The sequence below is a fragment of the Penicillium paradoxum genome, assembly GCF_028828445.1.
Source record: "Penicillium paradoxum strain IBT 22861 chromosome Unknown utg000003l_segment0_segment0, whole genome shotgun sequence".
Taxonomy (NCBI): domain Eukaryota; kingdom Fungi; phylum Ascomycota; class Eurotiomycetes; order Eurotiales; family Aspergillaceae; genus Penicillium; species Penicillium paradoxum.
In genome coordinates this window covers 371,716-389,891 of record NW_026643181.1, presented here as the reverse complement: position 1 = coordinate 389,891, position 18,176 = coordinate 371,716, and the positions used below count along the sequence as shown (strand labels likewise).

At 49.0% G+C, this 18,176-nt stretch overlaps 8 protein-coding genes across 8 annotated transcripts; 5 read left to right on the top strand and 3 right to left on the bottom strand.

Moving 5' to 3' along the window:
* Positions 1-398: 398 nt before the first annotated feature.
* On the top strand, positions 399-2,477 carry N7457_002077 (uncharacterized protein; the record flags this gene model as incomplete). Its single annotated transcript, XM_057173123.1, has 9 exons — positions 399-698; positions 761-862; positions 922-1,086; positions 1,181-1,268; positions 1,329-1,412; positions 1,489-1,539; positions 1,604-1,832; positions 1,881-2,120; positions 2,174-2,477. The coding sequence occupies 9 exons, from the start codon at positions 399-401 to the stop codon at positions 2,475-2,477; spliced, it is 1,563 nt and encodes a 520-aa protein (XP_057033274.1).
* A 497-nt stretch (positions 2,478-2,974) lies between these two features.
* Positions 2,975-4,729, top strand: N7457_002076 (uncharacterized protein; the record flags this gene model as incomplete). Its single annotated transcript, XM_057173122.1, has 1 exon — positions 2,975-4,729. The coding sequence occupies one exon, from the start codon at positions 2,975-2,977 to the stop codon at positions 4,727-4,729; it is 1,755 nt and encodes a 584-aa protein (XP_057033273.1).
* Positions 4,730-5,014: 285 nt separating this feature from the next.
* Positions 5,015-5,854, bottom strand: N7457_002075 (transcriptional regulator family TF; the record flags this gene model as incomplete). The annotated part of the gene is made up of 1 exon (XM_057173121.1): positions 5,015-5,854. The coding sequence occupies one exon, from the start codon at positions 5,852-5,854 to the stop codon at positions 5,015-5,017; it is 840 nt and encodes a 279-aa protein (XP_057033272.1).
* Positions 5,855-6,772: 918 nt separating this feature from the next.
* On the top strand, positions 6,773-8,368 carry N7457_002074 (uncharacterized protein; the record flags this gene model as incomplete). Its single annotated transcript, XM_057173120.1, has 1 exon — positions 6,773-8,368. The coding sequence occupies one exon, from the start codon at positions 6,773-6,775 to the stop codon at positions 8,366-8,368; it is 1,596 nt and encodes a 531-aa protein (XP_057033271.1).
* A 992-nt stretch (positions 8,369-9,360) lies between these two features.
* Positions 9,361-10,542, top strand: N7457_002073 (uncharacterized protein; the record flags this gene model as incomplete). The annotated part of the gene is made up of 1 exon (XM_057173119.1): positions 9,361-10,542. The coding sequence occupies one exon, from the start codon at positions 9,361-9,363 to the stop codon at positions 10,540-10,542; it is 1,182 nt and encodes a 393-aa protein (XP_057033270.1).
* A 607-nt stretch (positions 10,543-11,149) lies between these two features.
* Positions 11,150-12,543, bottom strand: N7457_002072 (epoxide hydrolase family protein; the record flags this gene model as incomplete). The annotated part of the gene is made up of 4 exons (XM_057173118.1): positions 11,150-11,850; positions 11,904-12,101; positions 12,158-12,214; positions 12,270-12,543. The coding sequence occupies 4 exons, from the start codon at positions 12,541-12,543 to the stop codon at positions 11,150-11,152; spliced, it is 1,230 nt and encodes a 409-aa protein (XP_057033269.1).
* Positions 12,544-13,298: 755 nt separating this feature from the next.
* Positions 13,299-14,517, top strand: N7457_002071 (uncharacterized protein; the record flags this gene model as incomplete). The annotated part of the gene is made up of 6 exons (XM_057173117.1): positions 13,299-13,483; positions 13,539-13,578; positions 13,650-13,774; positions 13,824-14,019; positions 14,115-14,418; positions 14,489-14,517. 6 exons carry the CDS (start codon positions 13,299-13,301, stop codon positions 14,515-14,517), a joined length of 879 nt encoding a protein of 292 aa, XP_057033268.1.
* Positions 14,518-14,797: 280 nt separating this feature from the next.
* On the bottom strand, positions 14,798-18,157 carry N7457_002070 (uncharacterized protein; the record flags this gene model as incomplete). The annotated part of the gene is made up of 1 exon (XM_057173116.1): positions 14,798-18,157. One exon carries the CDS (start codon positions 18,155-18,157, stop codon positions 14,798-14,800), a length of 3,360 nt encoding a protein of 1,119 aa, XP_057033267.1.
* Between the last annotated feature and the right edge of the window lie 19 nt (positions 18,158-18,176).

Here is an 18,176-nt window from a genome sequence, read left to right as displayed (position 1 = left end):
GGTATGTCTAGGTCCCTCGTGAACCTCCCTTGTAAGAGCAAGTCATGGAAAAATTCAAGGTCGGAGTCTTCCCGAGTATATATATCCCGGCACATTGTCCAGTTCTCAGGGGAGAATGGGGAACAGAACGTATATTTACCCGTTTATTATGTTTATTATGACAACAATCGAAAGAGGTGAAGCCCATTTATCTTAGACTTAAGACTATAGCATTTGCAATACTTGTGGGTTATGATACAATCTGTCGTGCTAAGGCTTCATAGCTTGGTCTAAGCTTTTGTAACGGTCTGCGGAGGGTTTATGGGCTATCAAATCCAGGGCGAAATGTGCATATCTAGTTATGACCGCCTGTCGGCGATAGCCTTTCGATCACACTGTCGAAAAAAACATTGGATACCATGACAGACAAAAAGAACGAGCGAGTTTCGTCCCAGGACCTAGGAAGAACTACAGCGACCGATGAGATTTCCACCAGCGAGAGCGATATCGACCGCGAACTTCACTTTGTCAAACATGGAGAGGCTCTCGCAGAAGCCTCTTCGAGTCAGGATAGCATTGATGGCTATGATCCGGAATTGATGAGTGGGAGGACACTCCTTACGGCAGAAGAGGAGAAGAAGTTGTTGCGTAAAATTGACTGGCGATTGATGACACTTTGCTCATTGATTTTCATGTTCAAGAATTTGGACAGCAACAATGTCAGTATTCATACATGTGGGCATCCCATGAAGTGGAGGTGGTCTGACTTATAGTTTCACAGGCATCCAACGCTCGAATCATGAACAAGGGAACAGATCAAAACATCATGACGCAACTGGGAATCACATCCAATGAGTACAATCTTGTGACTGTGCTTTACTATGTAAGACATCGAGTCTTGATACGGGTATCATAGGGTGTTGCTGATGGTTGATGCTGCAGGTCCCATATATTCTGTTAGAGGCTCCCTCAAACCTACTGCTCAAGCGATTCTCGCCTTCGAAATGGCAGTCAAGGATCATGATCGGCTGGGGGATTGCTCTTATGTGCAATGCTGCCGTGAAAAATAAGGGCGGGTTATATACGACGCGATTCCTGCTGGGAATGGTACGTTTTCCGGCTAATAGGTCTTGGAAGTCTGCAGAGACATCTACTATATCGGTCTCTGAAGTTGAACAGAATTTTGCTAATATCGATATAGGCCGAAGCAGGACAGTTTCCCGGTGTCATTCTCCAGATGACTTACTGGTATCGTCCGGATGAGATGTCCTTACGACTGCTCTACTTTTGTAAGCGGCACACGACCTGTACACCGATTCAAAAGATGAGCTATACTGACACATTACAAGATATTTGTGGAAACATGTCGGGTATCATCGGTGGTTTGCTGGCTTATGCGTTTGACACCGTATCTGGCGCAGGAGGACTTTCTGGTTGGCAATGGCAAGGCTCTCAAATCTGCCTTCTCAAATATATGCTGACACTAGTTAAGGTTGTTCCTAACTGAAGGGATTGCAACGGTACTTTTCGGTGGTGTTATCTGGTTTCTTCTTCCAGACTGTAAGTTTCCCTCTCTTGCTGTCACACCCTGCAACTGTCACTCACATGAGAGAATGCAACATAGTTCCCGAGACAGCGAAATGGTTGACTGAGAGGGAGAAGAAGTTTATCCAGGCTCGGCTCCCATCCAATGCCCCCAGAGCCAGCGAGAAAAACTTCCAATTGCGTGAAGTTGTTGCATCGCTGAAAGACAAGAGATTATGGCTGTTCACGTTTATTTGGGCGACCTTCACTGTTGGAACTAACGGTGTGACCTTCTATCAGTCAACTGTCATTGCAAACCTGGGTTACACGTAAGTCATCCCTTGCTCTCCTACTGAGCATTGCTGACAGACTTTCAGGAGCATCGCTCAAGCACAACTCCTCAATATTCCTATCACGGTCTGTGGCCTCCTGTTTATTGCGGGGACAGGCATCACAGCGGATCGCAGTCGGATACCCCGGCCGTTGTACCCACTCTCTTTTCTTCTCATTATCATAATCTGTTATGGCGTATTTGTCGCCTACCCGAGCAATGGCGCAATATATGCGGTAACTTTGATCGGAAATGCCTTGACTGCAGGATGGTACCCGGTGATGTGGTGAGTTACTCTCTGCCGTAACCTGAATGGGATTCAGCTAACAGTGGGATAAGGCCATGGCGTGTGCAGACCACTTCCCGGGCCACCGGATCTGCCTTTTCTATCGGATTTGTCAACAGTTACGGTCAAATCGGGGGTGCTATCGGCCCGCAATTGTTTCAAAGCAAGTATGCACCACACTATACCGTGCCTTTCTCCGTGGCCATGGGCCTTGTGGGAACCTGCGCGATCTTGACTTTAGTGACATGGTGGGTGACTTGGGACACTGAGCGTGACACGAGGCGATTGAAATTAGCCAAGATTGCAGCACAAAGAAGGGGGAAACGATTTTGGAAGATGTTGTCGACAATGACTTGAAAAGGCGTTAGAGAAAGAGCTTCGACTCCGATGAACGCCCTAGATCATAGACCAGAGCGATTCTGGCCTCGTAAAGCAGAGGACCTAGAGAGTGAACCCTAGTCTCGAGGCTGAAAGAGAAATGCGTATTATGACCATTCATTTGTCTTGCCCCTATTCGCCTATAGATGAGTTCAGTTCAAATTAATCGTCTTGCTCCGACAGTGACTGTTGGCCTCAGGCAAACACAGAATCTTTTTTTCTCTTCTCTCCTATTGTCTCACCTTCCCTTCGTAGTCAATGCGGGGGGATTTTTTCCAATTGATTCTTCGAAGAAAATAGTCCTTGAAGAAAAGGTCCGAGAGTCAAATCGGAATCACTTAATTTAGCGCCAAACGAAACCCTCCGGCTCCAATACCCCTCACGATCTCTAGGACTCATGTGACTTCTATCTCCAATTCTTCGACAGAAAGGCTTCCGATATAGCAGATTTCTTCCTCTCTCATATCATTTGAATCATGGGGTCTTGTGCACCTCAAATGCCTGCGCGAGCTTCGAGCGACCCCTACTTTGACCTAGGAACATTGAGTCGCAAAGTCAGTACCAGTTCCCAAGATGCTCAAATATGGTTTGACCGGGCGCTTGTGTGGACTTATTGCTTCAATCATGATGAAGCGATTACCTGTTACAAGCAAGCAATTGCCCACGACGAGGATTGCGCGATGGCGTATTGGGGCGTATCCTTCTGCGCTGGTTCCAACTACAACAAAACATGGGCACTGTTTGACGAGAGGGATCGACTCAATGCAATCAGTCAATGTTATATATTCTCCCAAGAAGCCCTGAGGCGGGCAGAGAATGCGTCAGAATGGGAGCAGGCGATCATCAATGCCCATGCGAAACGGTACCCCAACGATGATCCGAGCAGGGATCTTTCCGCATGTAGCCGAGCATATGCCGATTCTATGAGAGAGGTGTATCAGAAGTTCGGTCATGAAGACTTTGATATCATCACACTCTTCGCCGACGCATTGATGAATTGTGCCCCACGAAAGTTATACGATGCCTCCACGGGGCTTCCGATAGCGTCTTCGCCGGTATTTGAAGTGAAGGAGTTGCTTGATAATACTCTGAAAATCCCTGGAGTTGAGCTACACCCAGGACCTGCCCATATGTACATCCATCTGATGGAAATGTCCGCAACCCCGGAGGCTGCTCTGCCTGCAGCAGAGATGATCCGTGAAATGTTTCCCGATACCGGTCACACCTTCCACATGCCCGCTCATATTGACGTTCTTGTGGGCGACTATCGCCGTGCAGTGGAATACAATTATAAGGCGACCGTCGCAGACGATAAATACTTTCGACTGAATGGTGGCCTGACATTTTACAGCTACTATCGCATGCACGACTATCACTCTCTTATCTACGCTGCGATGCTCGGCGGAAAATCAAAAGCGGCATTATCGGCAACGGATCGAATGGAAGCAACTATCACGGAAGAGATTCTTCGGGTCGAAACGCCTGCACTGGCGAATTGGATGGAGTTTTTCAAAGCCGTCAGAGTTCACGTCCTCATTCGTTTCGGGATGTGGGAAGAACTCAAGACGCTCGAACCACTCGAAGATAAAGATCTTTATTGTGTCACCAATGTGATGAGGCACTATGGCAAAGGTATCGCATACGCGGCTACAGCGCAGCTTGAGGAAGCCGATAAAGAGCGAGAGCTTTTCAAAGAGGCATCTAAGCTTGTTCCTCCTACACGCCTCGATTTCCCCAATAAGATCACCGACATTCTCAAAGTCGCATCTGCTATGCTGGATGGAGAGATCGAATACAGACGGGGCGATTATGAGACTGCATTCCGCCGATTACAGGATGCAATTACGCTAGAGGACGAGCTGCCTTTTGCAGAGCCGTGGGGATGGATGCTTCCAGCACGACATGCATTTGCAGCTCTTTCTTTGGAACAGGGTAAGGTTGAGCAGGCTGCCCAAGCCTATGCTGAAGATCTAGGGCTCTACCCCACGCCCAAACGGGCTCATCAACATCCGAACAACGTCTGGGCTCTTCATGGCTACCACGAGTGTCTTCAGCTCTTGGACCGTCATGCGGAAGCAAACATAATCAAAAAGCAGCTTTCCCTTGCTTTGGTGGAGGCAGATGTTGAAATCACATCTTCGTGCTTTTGTAGGCTTGGGAATCTGCCTTCGGGTACTGGGAAGCGGAAGCTGAATGGCTGCCACAGTGTGAAGTCGGAGTGCAAATGCTAGATTTACGAAGACTTTGTGAAATAAATCTCCTTCTTGACATCTCTCATTAGAAGACTTCCATTTTGAATTTCTCGGCTACGTAGGCTGTCCTTTTCAGCGAGTTGTTTCTTCAAAGGAAATAAATTCAAATTATGAACACTCTACGCAGTAAATTGCATGCTCTGAGATTTTGTGACACACAGATAGACAAGATCACTGCCATTTTCCAAATTCGGGGACAAATAAAAAGTGAAATGGGATTAAAAGACCTCGAAGACACCTTAACGAGATAATATAACAAGGGTATCACACAACAGCATCTGCAACCTGCTCAATCATCCCACGAACCTCATCAACAATCCGGAAACAAGGCACCAATTTCCTCGCCACGGGATTTTGCGGACAGATATCCAGCGGGTCATGGTCCACACCATCCTCCTTTCTCCGACAGCGCCCTTCGGAATCAGGACAACTTTCATGACCAACCATATGTCGGTTGCGTTGCCGCTGCGCAAACCGCTTCCCCAGCGCCAACAACCGCTCCGCATCGACCTGCAATCCGTGCGTAACCAGATCCTGCAGTTTCTCGCCGCTGATCTGTAAATTGAGTTCCGAGGGAACTCCAAAACTGGACTCAAGATAAACGGTGTTACTCTCACTCTTGGTATCAAGCTCGGTGCAGTATTTCTTGAGCCAGCGCAGATATTTCTGGTAACCAGATGTGACTTCCAGCATCAACTGGCCGATCAGCAGCACGTTTTGCACGGTCACCCGAGGTGGTTTTGAGACGTCGTAGCAGATTGGACAATTCAGGAGTCTTTCTGCGAGGGAGGCTCCTGTACGAAGCATGGGGATGATATCGTGTGACATCTCTGCGCGACTCAGGTCTCGGACTATACTGGAAACCTCCTCGTCGCATTTACAAGACCGAGATAATGATATGGGAGAGCCGTATGCATCTGAAGGAATCAGGGATATCCCATGGTCATGTTGACCGGTCTGGCTGGAATTCTGGAATGATTCCAGGGGGAAAGAGCAGATGCTGTCATTGCCGAGCATTTCCCAATGAAAGGTATCGAATCCGCAACCCCCAGATCCAGATAGCTCATATGGTAATGATTCGACCTCACCCGTTCCCATTAGCATTTCGGCAGCTTTTTGTGGGACTAAGGGTGCTTGAAACGCAATTGACGAGGAATACGAAGAGCTTGAGGAGCCTGCTCTGTGCTTTGGGTTCGGCAAGCCATCTTCTTCGTCTCCTCGTGGTCGCTTCCTTGGCCTCCCAGGGGCTCCTTTGTCTTTGAATCTACATGTTAATGAGAGACCTTGACACCGAGAGCAACCACTCTTCTCGCCGGAGCATTTGAGCTTCCGTGACCCTAGTCTTCATTAGCTTGCGAGTCCCTCAACATCCCTAATCGGCTTACGGCATGCTTCGCAGGACTTTCGCTCCTGTCTGGGATTCATCCTCAATTTATATTGTTGAGATCACCTCACAAGGTCACCCTGGAGGAGCTGCACCGATGGGTTGAGGAGGATGGGATTGGTCATCCTGCACGGAGATGGCGTCAACTGGCCTTGGAGCGGGGTACAGCGCAGTCGGAAGGATCGAGGTGTTGAGGATGTCTCAGGATGGCCTACGGAGGAGAAGATACAATAAGAATCCAATAACAGCTCAAGACATACAGTGTGTTCTTTCTCTTGGTAGCTATCAATGAGTGTGGTTTATCATGCATACATAGTAGTGGTCATAGTGGTAATATTCCCAGTGCCTCGGTTAATGTAGAGTAGAGTCACCATTGTAGAATCGGTATCCTTGACATCGTTGATATGCAACCCAGATCAAACTATTCTACGTAGATCGTCAACTAGCAACTGTGTGAATACTCATCTGTCGTGTTGAGCGGGTCGGCTTCTCCAAAAACCTCCGAGGGACCCCAAAAAACACCCGAGATGCTTCAAAGACCATTCCCAGCGTGTATTCTTGTAAATTTATTCCTTTTACTCTAAGAATTACAGGCCTGAGCAAAAAAATAATTCACACTCCAGACATTCCATCACGAAATGACCAAATACATAACCGCGCACGAGGTGCGCCAGCATTGGACAAACCGCCATGAACTCGCCCTCCTGGACGTCCGCGAAGAAGGTCCTTATTCCGAATCGCATCCGCTGTTCGCACTGAGTGTACCAGTATCGGAACTCGAAAAGAAGCTGCCTCCGCTGGTACCGCGCTTGTCTGTACCGATTGCTGTCTACGACGATGGCGAGGGGTATGCTGATCGGGCCGCAGCCCGGATTTCAGCCCTGGGATATCAGAACGTTTCCATCCTAGAAGGCGGACTTTCTGCCTACGCACGTGTCGGCGAGGTTTATCGTGACGTCAATGTGCCTTCCAAGGCATTTGGCGAGCTTGTCGAATCTATCAATCACACCCCATCGTTGTCTGCGCGGGACGTCAAGAACATCCTGGAGAGTGAAAGCGATGTGGCCGTTTTGGATGCCAGACGTTATACCGAGTACAACACTATGAGCATCCCCCGTGGCCGTAGTTGTCCAGGTGGGGAATTATTGTATCGCTTTTTCGAGGCTGTGCCTTCTCCCGAGACCACCGTTGTTGTCAATTGTGCTGGTCGAACACGGAGTATTGTTGGGACGCAATCTTTGATCAATTCTGGGATTCCAAATAAAGTAGTTGCGCTTCGAAATGGGACGATCGGCTGGACCCTAGAGGGTTTGGAACTGGAGACCAAGAAGACCGAGCGCATTTCGCTGCCTTCGGCGGAGGCGTCGCGAAAGGCACGCCAATACGCCGAGTCTTGGGCCGAACACGTCGGTGTGTCATTTATCGCTGGAGATCAGCTTGCTCAATTTGCCGCGGAGGCAGAAGACCGGACTCTCTACCTGCTCGACGTGAGAGATCCGGAAGAATATGCTCTTGGCCATCCGGTGGGCTTCTCTAATGCTCCCGGTGGCCAATTGGTCCAAGCCACCGACGAATGGGTCGGTGTTCGCGGGGCTCGCATTGTTCTATACGATACCGATGGTGTGCGAGCGCGCATGACGGCTAGTTGGTTGTTGCAACTTGGATGGGAGGTTTATGTGTTGAAAGAGGGATCCATGCTGCCTGATAGGCTTCCGACAGCTAAGGGCCCTTCATGGAATCCTCCAAATCTCGGTGCCATCACAATCGACGATTTTCAAGCCCTCCAAGGAGCGACCATAATAGATCTCGCTCGCAGTCCTTCTTATCGCAAAGGACATATTCCAGGCGCATGGTTTGCTTCTGGGCCCGAACTCGCTCGAGATTTGCAGACCGTTAGTGGCGACGGTCCTATCGTGTTGACCTCGCCCGATGGTGATATTGCCGCCTCGAATATCGACGACGCACGAAATGCAGTTTCGCGAGAAGTGCTGTATCTCGTGGGAGGTACGGCGGCCTGGTTAGCAGCTGGTCATTCGCTCGAAACAGAGTCGCGGTGGATTTCCGAGCCAATCGATGTGTATAAAAGGCCGTACGAGGGCACAAGCAATGCCCGTAAGGATATGCAAGGGTATCTGGACTGGGAATATGGGCTTGTTGCGCAACTGGCGAACGATGGGGTTGCTGGTTTCCACGTTGTGCGGGACACACGTGGGCCATCTGGGAAGTTGCAGTGATCGGACATGTATAGCGCGATGCTAGTACTAGACAAGTATCCTGTCGCTGGCTCAGGAGCGAGCACAAAGAACTGGGAAGCTTTTGATCTGAAATTAGTGCTCAGAGTACCATTCTGGAATCCGAATTATGTAGCTCTGCCTATGGAATGAATCAGTTTTGATAACCATGGCTTGGAATGTCCGAAGTCATTCGAATGGCCAGTGACCCTCGTACTCGGTCTACTTCCCATCGGATTTGGCCAGTTGCCCTACCGTAGGGCCAGCGCCGGAGAGCTGAATCTATACAATGGCAATTATTGATTCAGCTAAGTCCTTCAGGGGAGAATATAATGACGCGTTAGGCCATGAAAATGCCTCAGACCTCTAGGGCTCCAGATATCAGACCCACCTTTGTTAGCTTGATCTTTCGATATTTCTTCTGTCTTTTACAGGATATGGAACTACCGTGCTAATTCTCTTGAAGCAATTCCTTACAACTTCTCAACTTCGCATACTGTGCCACATCTATCAAGTTACCCCAAATATCCTGAACCCGCATGCAACGCAACCAACTGTCATTCTGCAGAAGGCCGTCTGCAACATAGCCCATGGGTCATGACGTTCTTTGAGCCAGGTGGCCGAGTGCTCTCAATACGATGATTTAGCTTGCAGTAAGCCTTAATAATAGAACCTTGATGACTCTTGACCCAATCGCTCTTATGCAAATACGAGCATCGTTCCGCTTCATCACCTTGGCACCTTGGCATTCAGGGTTCACCAGCGATATCAACCCCGTGCCATCGTTTGACTGGGGCTTAAAATGGAAGATCAATTTCATCTGAAGGCCAAAGCGCATGTTCATAAGCTCGTGTCTAGCGTGCCGACTATTATCTAATTTTCGACCTTTTCTTTCTTCATCTTGATGTCGAAATTTTGGGGACAACGAGCTGACCATTCGATTGCCTTTCTCCGATACCCCTATAAAAAACGAGACACGACTTTGATGGGCGAAAATGTTACTTCGGCACCCTTTTATTACGCTTCTGACCTTGCTCGCCATTCCAACGAGGGTGCTGGGAAGAAAAGGAGGCCCTGATGGCGACAACGACAGTGATAGCAGTAGTGGAAGCGGCTCCAGTGGCTCCGGTGGCTCCAGCGATTCCGATAGCTCCAGCGATTCTAGCGATGGCGGGGATACATCTTCCACGACCTCAACTGGATACCATTGCACAGACACCCACCGCCTCGATTTTGGCGATCTCCGGCCCAATCACTACGAGAAATACATCAGTGAAGCACACAGAAACCGGCGCCTCGGTAGTGTTTACAGCGACTGGGATGGTGTCTATTTCAAAGGCGAGACTCTCTTCACCTACACGATCACCATTCCTACGAATAAGTCCGCGGAGAGTTCGTCTTCCATTGAATGTCCCATTGGCGAACACACCATGCGCATGCTAGGCGTTGCATGGGTTGCAGCGAAAGCTCCCGGCCCTAAGGGACCTATTAATCCCTTTACAGTCGGCTTTAAGGCCTGGGAGAGCAATATTCGCGTATCGGACATCGACTATTCATACAGTCAATGTGAGAACCTGGATCTCATACGTTTCTGTACGACGGTGGACTGGCACAAGAAAGAAGGTGAAAACGACGCCATGGATGCTGTGGAGTTAAACATAACCCAGGCGGCCGAGGACAGCAACAAGATTGATTTCGATGGGGTCTATGATCTGAAAGACTGGGCAGATAGCGAAAGAGATTCTTTTAGACCCGCGCGCTATGACAATGGTGGTCTGTGGGATCAACAGATCATGCTTCCAGAGAGATTGTGCTCTGATGGCAACAAATTGGGCAAATTGTTTATTGGCTGGCCTACTGGGACACGCGTCAATGGATCCATGACCAATGAGACTCTTGAGATGAATTTCTCGGGTTCTGTGAATGGTGCTCAATTCGAAAGGATTTACAATAAACTGTCCTCGCGTGTTGCGACAGCAGATGTGGCTTTCGAAATCAAATTTACGGGTAAAATTGATGCGGCGAATTCCTCGCAGGTGGTTCTGACAGGGGCGTCAAGCAACAATGCATCGTTGATCGCCTTTGAGAGGGCGACCAGTAGTGCCTTTATTACACGTCTATCGTGGTACTTCTTACCACTGTCTTTGTTAGTTGCGTTCGGTGTGTTGCTTGTATGATCTCCCCGATTTCTAATGATATATATGTGTCAATGTTTGTATAGCGCTCTGGGGTCTATGTCAATTGAATCCAATCTGTTGCCTGGATATTCCTCGATTTGGGCTGGTAAAAAGCTAGCATATCTATGATAGAGACCTTGATAAACGCCTAGTCAAAGTACCTAGATCCAGCGTTGCAAAGCAGGCAAGATGAAACTTTTCATATAGTCGGCCGTCTTTGCGGGCTTACAATGTCTTTCTAATCTTATTTCCAGTAGTCTTTCTCACCGTGTTCTCAAGGATCTTTTCACAGGTCGTATTTAAACATATCTTCCTCTCCTCTCAAGAGAAATATGGGAATGGCTTCAAGTAGGGACTATGATTTACAATACCTAATGCCCGTGTCAAAGCGGTCCGAAGTCAGACATATTCAGGCGGCAAATGCGATTCCGTTTGACATCGACAGCTATAAAGGGTGTTTCACCGAAAGAAGGGTTATTCGGCCTCGGGAGGTATGAGAGAGATACATCATCCATGTACCCTCCTACTTCAGTGATACCAGCTCGAAGATGTCTACATACAAAAAGCCCGAGAAAGCTGCAAACCCTTCGAAGTAAACAATAAGGATTTAATATCCACTCTTACCTGAAACAACCTGGTAACAAGGACCACTCTTGCTGAACATAGCCTGCAAATCTTGGACAATAGCTTCGGCAACTTCCCAAGCGGCAAAATGCCCTCCACTGGGATGCTCATGTTGTCGAACCACCGGACCCAAACCGGCCGCCCAGGAGCCAGGAACGATAGAAATCTCACGCGGCAGGTGAGCAATACCAAGCTTGACATGCGGAATATATCCTACCAAACACTCATATGATTTCCCGTCAATCGCTCCCCCATTCAAGGACTCATAGTATATGCGAACGCTGGCTGCTGGCCCAGCGGCCGAAAACCAATAGATGGATACCCAAGTGAGGATCTCGTCGTCAGTCCACGGATAAGCATCTGTCCAGTCGTGGAGCTTTTCGTAGATCCATGCGAGTAGTGCAACGGGGCTATCTTCCAATGCTGCGCCGATGGTCTGCGGCTTGGTGCTTTGGAGCTTGTTGTATCCGAAGCCATGATCGAAGAACCATTCTGACCGTCTACGGCCTTGCTTTTCACGGTCACTGTACGGCAGTAATGCATGTTGTAGGGCTAGCCAGGGATTATCGGCGAATCGAGGTGGTTTGGCAAGAACCATGTTGATATGAGAGGCTAGGCAGCGCTCGGGGTATAATTGACCGATGGTTCGAGTGATCCAAAATCCCCAATCGCCTCCTTGAGTCACTGGATAGCTGTATTAGTTTCCGGCGTCTGTGGCACTTGCACTCCCGTCATACCATACTGATCATAGCCGAGCTTGGTCATAAGTTTGTTCAGTACTTCAGCGTACTGCACAAGGCCAAACCCGCGGCGAGTGATCCCCGAAGAAAATCCAAAGTTGGGCAGTGATGGAGCCACAACGTGGAATGCGGGATTATTTTCATCGCCTTTTAGCATCGGCAGAAGCTTTGTGACTTCGATGAATGACCCAGGCCCTGTAAATTGAGATTAGAGAGTGCGATGATGCGAGGTACATGGTAATCATACGCACATCCATGGCTGAATAACAATGGAATCGCGTTCTTGTTTGTGCTGACTTGATGGACATCTTCGATTTCACCCTATTAGTATGTACTAATCCATCTGTATTACAAGGAGCATACAGTGGATATCCAAACTGCCAAATCCGTCGACCTCAATCTGGGTTCGGTATTGTGGCAGTTCATTCAACTTCGCTTCCGCCTTCCGCCAGTCAAACCCATCCTTCCAGTATGATACAAGTCGCTGCAATTCCTTCACCGGAGTTCCGAGGTTCCACTCATCCTGTTCCGCGGACTCCAACTGTGTCGCAAACTTGGTAAGCGCTAGACGTTGCTGAAGGTCTTTCAGAGTATCATTAGAGATAGAGATCTTGTATGATTGCGGCTGATCGGCCATTATGAGATGGGGTTCACTTTTGGGAAGATGAAAAGGAGAAGTTTCAGTAAGGAGATATCGAGATGTATTGTGCACGTGAAGTCATCTGATTTGAGGCTTTGAAGGATCCCAGGGCTCACTTTGCTTCCGCAGATCTTCCCCCGCGGGGATCGCTGCATTTGTAATCGATGATTGCTGCCTAGAGCCCCGAGGCGTTACACATGGCGAGCGTTAGGAGATACTTCTTATTCTTATTGACCGATAGACCTGACATCCCAACCCAATTATTCCCCCTCCTGGATTGGACCTTTTATTGACCATGCGAGGCATGGATCCATTTGCATAATATTGGGCTGTAGTCATCACGCGTCTTCAAATCGACTGTGAGAATCGGAAGAAATACGTGCATCTGTTATTGTCTCTTAATAGGCGATAGTCCAGAACCTGGGGGCGGGGCTTAGGGGTGCTATCAGAGAGTGTTTAGGCCGAATTGGGGGCAGTTAGCGGCAAGGCGGAGGGCCGGGATCCCGGGGTGTGCCGGCAGACGACCGGGCAGGGTCTTGGGGCTTTGGGGGGAAGGGGAACGCGGATGCCGGTGACCTTCAAGGCCCCAGAGCTCCAGCCCCGGGGCCCCGCGCCCCGAGAATGCTGCTTATTCAGCATCTGGTTTCGGGGCCGGCAACGGAGCCCGGGATATCACCTGGGCATCGCGGTGAGTCGGGACTATCACTGATTTCAACTTTTCATTTTTACTGTCGCCAACGCGTCATTATATTATGTTCTCTCTCCGGGTCGCTACACACGGTCTTCCAGGCCTTCGGGCTTTCTCCACGGCCCGCGTGCTGCAATCCGAGTTGTCATATCAAGTATTTGGCCCGGAAAAGGGCCAAGCTGTCCGAAAGCCCATCCTGATGCTCCACGGTCTATTTGGTTCAAAGCAGAATAACAGGACCATTGGCAAGTATGTTCTCCAATTGTATCATCAAATAAACTGCATGTTCTTACATGTCTTCTAGAATCTTGGCACGGGACCTAAAATGTCAAATCTTTGCTGTGGTGAGTTTCACTCTTTTCCCTAGAGATCCATGATCAAGAGTGGTTCGTGAATATTAAACCTTTGTTTACAGGACCTCCGTAATCATGGCCATTCTTTCCATTCCCCAGAGCACAATTACAACGTCATGGCAGAGGATGTGCAAGAGTTTATCAAACACCACAAACTGGACAAACCTGTCTTGATTGGACATTCCATGTACGTTCATACCAACAGCATAACACTACTATACTAATAACTACTCAAGGGGCGCCAAAGCCGCAATGGCGGTAGCACTACGCTCCCCGGAAAGCGTGTCTGCATTGATTCCCGTTGACAACGCACCGGTAAATGCAGCACTGAAGAGCGATTTCCCCAAATATGTACGGGGCATGCAGAAGATTGAAGCCGAGAAGGTGTCAAAACAATCCGATGCCAACAAGATTCTCGAGGATTATGAAGAGGTACGGTGGCTATCCCTTGGATGAATAGCACGCAAACAGCCTATGAGCCTGGCATTTCCTCCCTGATGCTGGTCTTACATTCTAACATTATCCAGTCTCTCCCTGTCCGCCAGTTTCTTCTCACCAACTTGATCCGCTCAGAGGAAGACAACACACTCAAGTTCAGAGTGCCGCTCGATGTGATTGGCGGTTCGCTGGATCACATGGCTGATTTCCCATTTAAGGAATCGGACAATCTCCGATATGAAGGCCCAACGCTCTTTGTGCGTGGCACTAGATCCCGCTATGTGTCGGATGACACTATACCGGCCATCAAAATGTTCTTCCCCAATGCACAGATCGCGGACGTTGAAGCGGGTCACTGGCTTATCTCCGAGAAACCCGAGGAGTTTAGACAAGGTCAGTTCTCGGCACCGAGGCGTTTCTCCCCAATTCCTAATTACATATTTTGCTAATACCACGACAATAGCGGTCGTGAAATTCCTGGAATCGAACTAGCCGTGAAAGGGATCGGTGGTCACGTGATTTAGAATATAGACATAGAAGGGGTCAATGTACAATCATACAGCCTGGGCTGGGTATTAAATTTGTATGTAGACAAGAAATAAACAGTCGATTCTCGGCAACGTATGCGAAAGCATCATGACACCCTCCGAAAGGGAGGTTCACGTAGATAACAATATTTCACATACGTTCTCTTTCGAGGGTCCGAGGGTGAAAGTGGCAGTAAGGAAGGCGGAGAAGATAAGATGAATCCCTGGATCGGAGTTCGGCCGACTTATTCTCTTGGAGTTTGCTTGCGCTTTTTGGCTCTTTTCATAGCCTTAGCGCTTTCTTCGGCCTGAGCCGCTCTCTTCTTCCTCTTCTTATCCTTCTTGCTGGGGTCTGGACTCCAAAACGGCGGGGCAGAAGAACTAGGAGCCGGCGAGGAGTCCACCGCCGGAGAGGATGAATGTGAGTCTCCTTCATCATCAGAGCTAGGTCCAGATGACATTCGACGCTTTCCCTTCAAATTTTGAACCTGGCGGTTTTCTGCAGTTTTGCCTTGATGTGGCAATGAATAGCCGCTGGCTCCACTAGGCACTTGCGATTGAGCTCGCACGTGCTTGGACTGTTTGGGGTTGGGAGACATTGGCTCATATCTGCCGAGCTGGGCCGTCCCATCGCTTTTGCCTGGCTGGTATCGACCTAGCGTAGGTCCCATGGGGATTGTTTTGGGAGTTGTGGTATTGTTTGGAGCGAAAGAAGGTATGTATGAAGGGGAACTTGATTGCCCATCATTTGCTTCAGCTCCAGCGTCTTTTATGGTCTTCACAGCGTCTTCGGCCTTTCTCAAACGTTTGAGATAGCCCCTCATTGATTCCTCTATGCCTTTAAATCCCTTCTCCAGGTGCTGGAGTTCCTTTTCCAGGCTATCCAATCCCCCCTCCGGATCTTTGAAGCTTTCATCCAATACCTTTGGCATTTGATTTTCCAAAGTTGTCAGTCGCAAGCAGAGCTTATTAAGATCTGTATTATCGGTTGGGATCGGCTTTCCTGCTTCAGCCAATCCTTTAACTGTGCTTTGAAGCTCTTTGAGTTCCGAGATATGATCATTGAGCTTCTCAAGGTCTTGGTTGCTATTGGCTTTCTCTTGCTTCAAGCTTTCTATCCAATCCTTGACCTCTTTTTGGGCCTGCTCAAGTTGCGAGACGTGACGCTGGAACTTGTCACGGTCTGCTTGCTCATTTGCTGTCCGTCCCTTGGAGATTTTAGTCAGCTCGGAAATTTCATTTTGGACTCGTTGAAGTTGCAAGGTATGAGCTTTGATATCGTTGACATCTTCGCTCTTATTGGTCTTCCAGTCTTCAGAGGCTTTAGTCAACTTCTCGAGCTCCTTCCGGAACTCTTCAAGATGTAAGATGTACGCATCGACCTTGTTAGTCAACGGCTGGATCCTATTGATAGACTCGGTGAAGTTTTCGTACTCTCCCAGCTTATCCTCGACTTTTCCATCAACGTCTGTGATGAAGTCATCCTGAGCCTGGAGCTTGTTCTGTAGGTCATTCCGAGCTTCAAGATTACTCTGTAAATCACGGGCATGCTGCTTAACAAGTTCATCAAGGGGCGTAAGCTTGTCTGAAAGTTCTTGGACTTTCAGGAGCAGATTCGGAAGCTGTTTCAGATCCTGGAGCTGCTCGGGTGACACCTGTGTTTCCTGAGACTTGTCTCCATTGGCCAAAGCAGTTTGTGCATCTATCTGGGCTTTTGCTGTATTTTCCTTGAGTGTGGAAATTCTGTTCTCAATTTCACTTCGATGGGCTGCGAATTGTTGAGCGAGCTGATCGACAGAGGGATACATTTCCTGCATGGCACGTGCCATGGAATTGACCAACTCGGAAGTGGTGATGTTTGCCCATCGTTGTTCCAATGACCGAATTCCCTTGGAGTGAGTTTCAATCAGACCCGCGTGCTTCGCTGCAGTCTGAGAAAGGTCGGGAACTGCATTAAGGCGAGTTTGGACTCCATTCAGTGCGTTCCGAAGGTTGGTTTGAAGCTGCTGCACGTCCTTTGACAAGCTATTCCGAATCCCAGCAACGCTCTTATCCAGTGTTGCATGCTTATGGAATATTTCCTCCGATTTTTTGGTCAGGTCATCCACCATCTTTGAGGTGTTAGCGTGTTGCTTTTCCAGCACATCTTGTTTCTTTTCCAGCATATCGTGCCTCGACGCTTGACTAGTGCGTACGGTCGCCAGTTCTGACAGACGGAGACGATCTACCTCACTGTGGAGATTCTTGATATTGGTAAGAAGATCTCCGTGGATCTTGATCTTCTGCTCCACCGATGTCAGTCTTGAATGCAGCGCGCCAGTGCCAGTTGGAGTTGCGGCTCCTGAAGATGGCCGATCGCCGTCACTAAGATTCTGCTGCTGGCTTTTAAGTGAGGCGAGCACATCCTCTTGGGCAGCGATCTGCTCTATAGCCTGCCTTTTCTGAGCTTCTAGGTCAATCTCGAGTTGCGAAGCATGAGTGAACACGCTATTTCTAGAGGTAGGACCTTGGGTTTTGAGCGAACTGAGATCGGCTCCGAGGGAAGAAAGTTTCCCCTCGACATCCTGTTTTATAGTTTGGACTTTGCCAGTGAGAATTGATATGTGCTCCTCTGTCTGCTTATTCCAATCCTTCATTTCGTCCTCAATGGCGTCCACCATGTTCCGGACAGTAGAAACCTTCTCCTCGGTGGTTTTGTCGACATCTTTCACTTTGGTCTCCAGTGTTATAACTCGGGCCGTAAAGAGGGCATTCCGTTTTGATTGGAGACCGACTGAGTTCGCAATTCTACCGATGTATTCTAACGCTTCAGAAAGTCCATTAGGATTTTGGAGTGCAGTTTCCATTTTCTGCAGCTTTTCTGTGATTGCAGTAATATTCTGGTCCCGGCTTTGCAAGGTCGTTCGGAGATCTGTCAATTCCGCGTCTGATTTGGTGGAATTCTCCATGCTGGCAGTTGAACCAACAGTTTGTGCGATTCCGTTCAATTGGAACTCCAGTTTCTTAACTCTCTCGGGTAGCTGTTCGAGCGATGACTGAGCCTTGGACGGCGATGAGGATGCAAATAAGTCTCGCTGAGCCTGATTCGAGAAAGATTGGTTTTGAGTGATCGATTTGACATGGTTAGCCAATTCAGTTTCGGCTGCATCCAGCTGCTGCTGGAAGAGAGCAATGGTGCTCGGAAATTGCTGGGCTTGTTTCGCCCTGTTTAGATTTTTGGTAATGGAAGCTATTTCCTTTTCAAGTCGTTCCCTTTGTTCCTCGCCCTTATTCACTTTGATAAGAGAGTTGACTAGGTCTGAGATTGAAAGCGCGCCTTGATGACTGGGGGCATCTTGGCTTTCTGTGGGCTTGGAGCCCTTCGCATTGTTGGCGATCGAGGGAGGAGGGACTCGTGGGGGAGATCTCGGGCGAGGCCTCGGAGCTAGAGGAGGATTTGTGGAAGTCGGCTGGTGTGTCTGTTGTGTACTTGACGTCTGAGGACCAGTGGCCTGTCGAGCAATGCTACCAAGCCGAGGATCTCGCCCCGGGGACGGGGCTCGCCCAGACGGGAATGGGCCCGACAGTCGCTTCGGGACATTGGGTTTTGGAGAGTTAACATCCATTCTGCTGGCCGGATTCCCT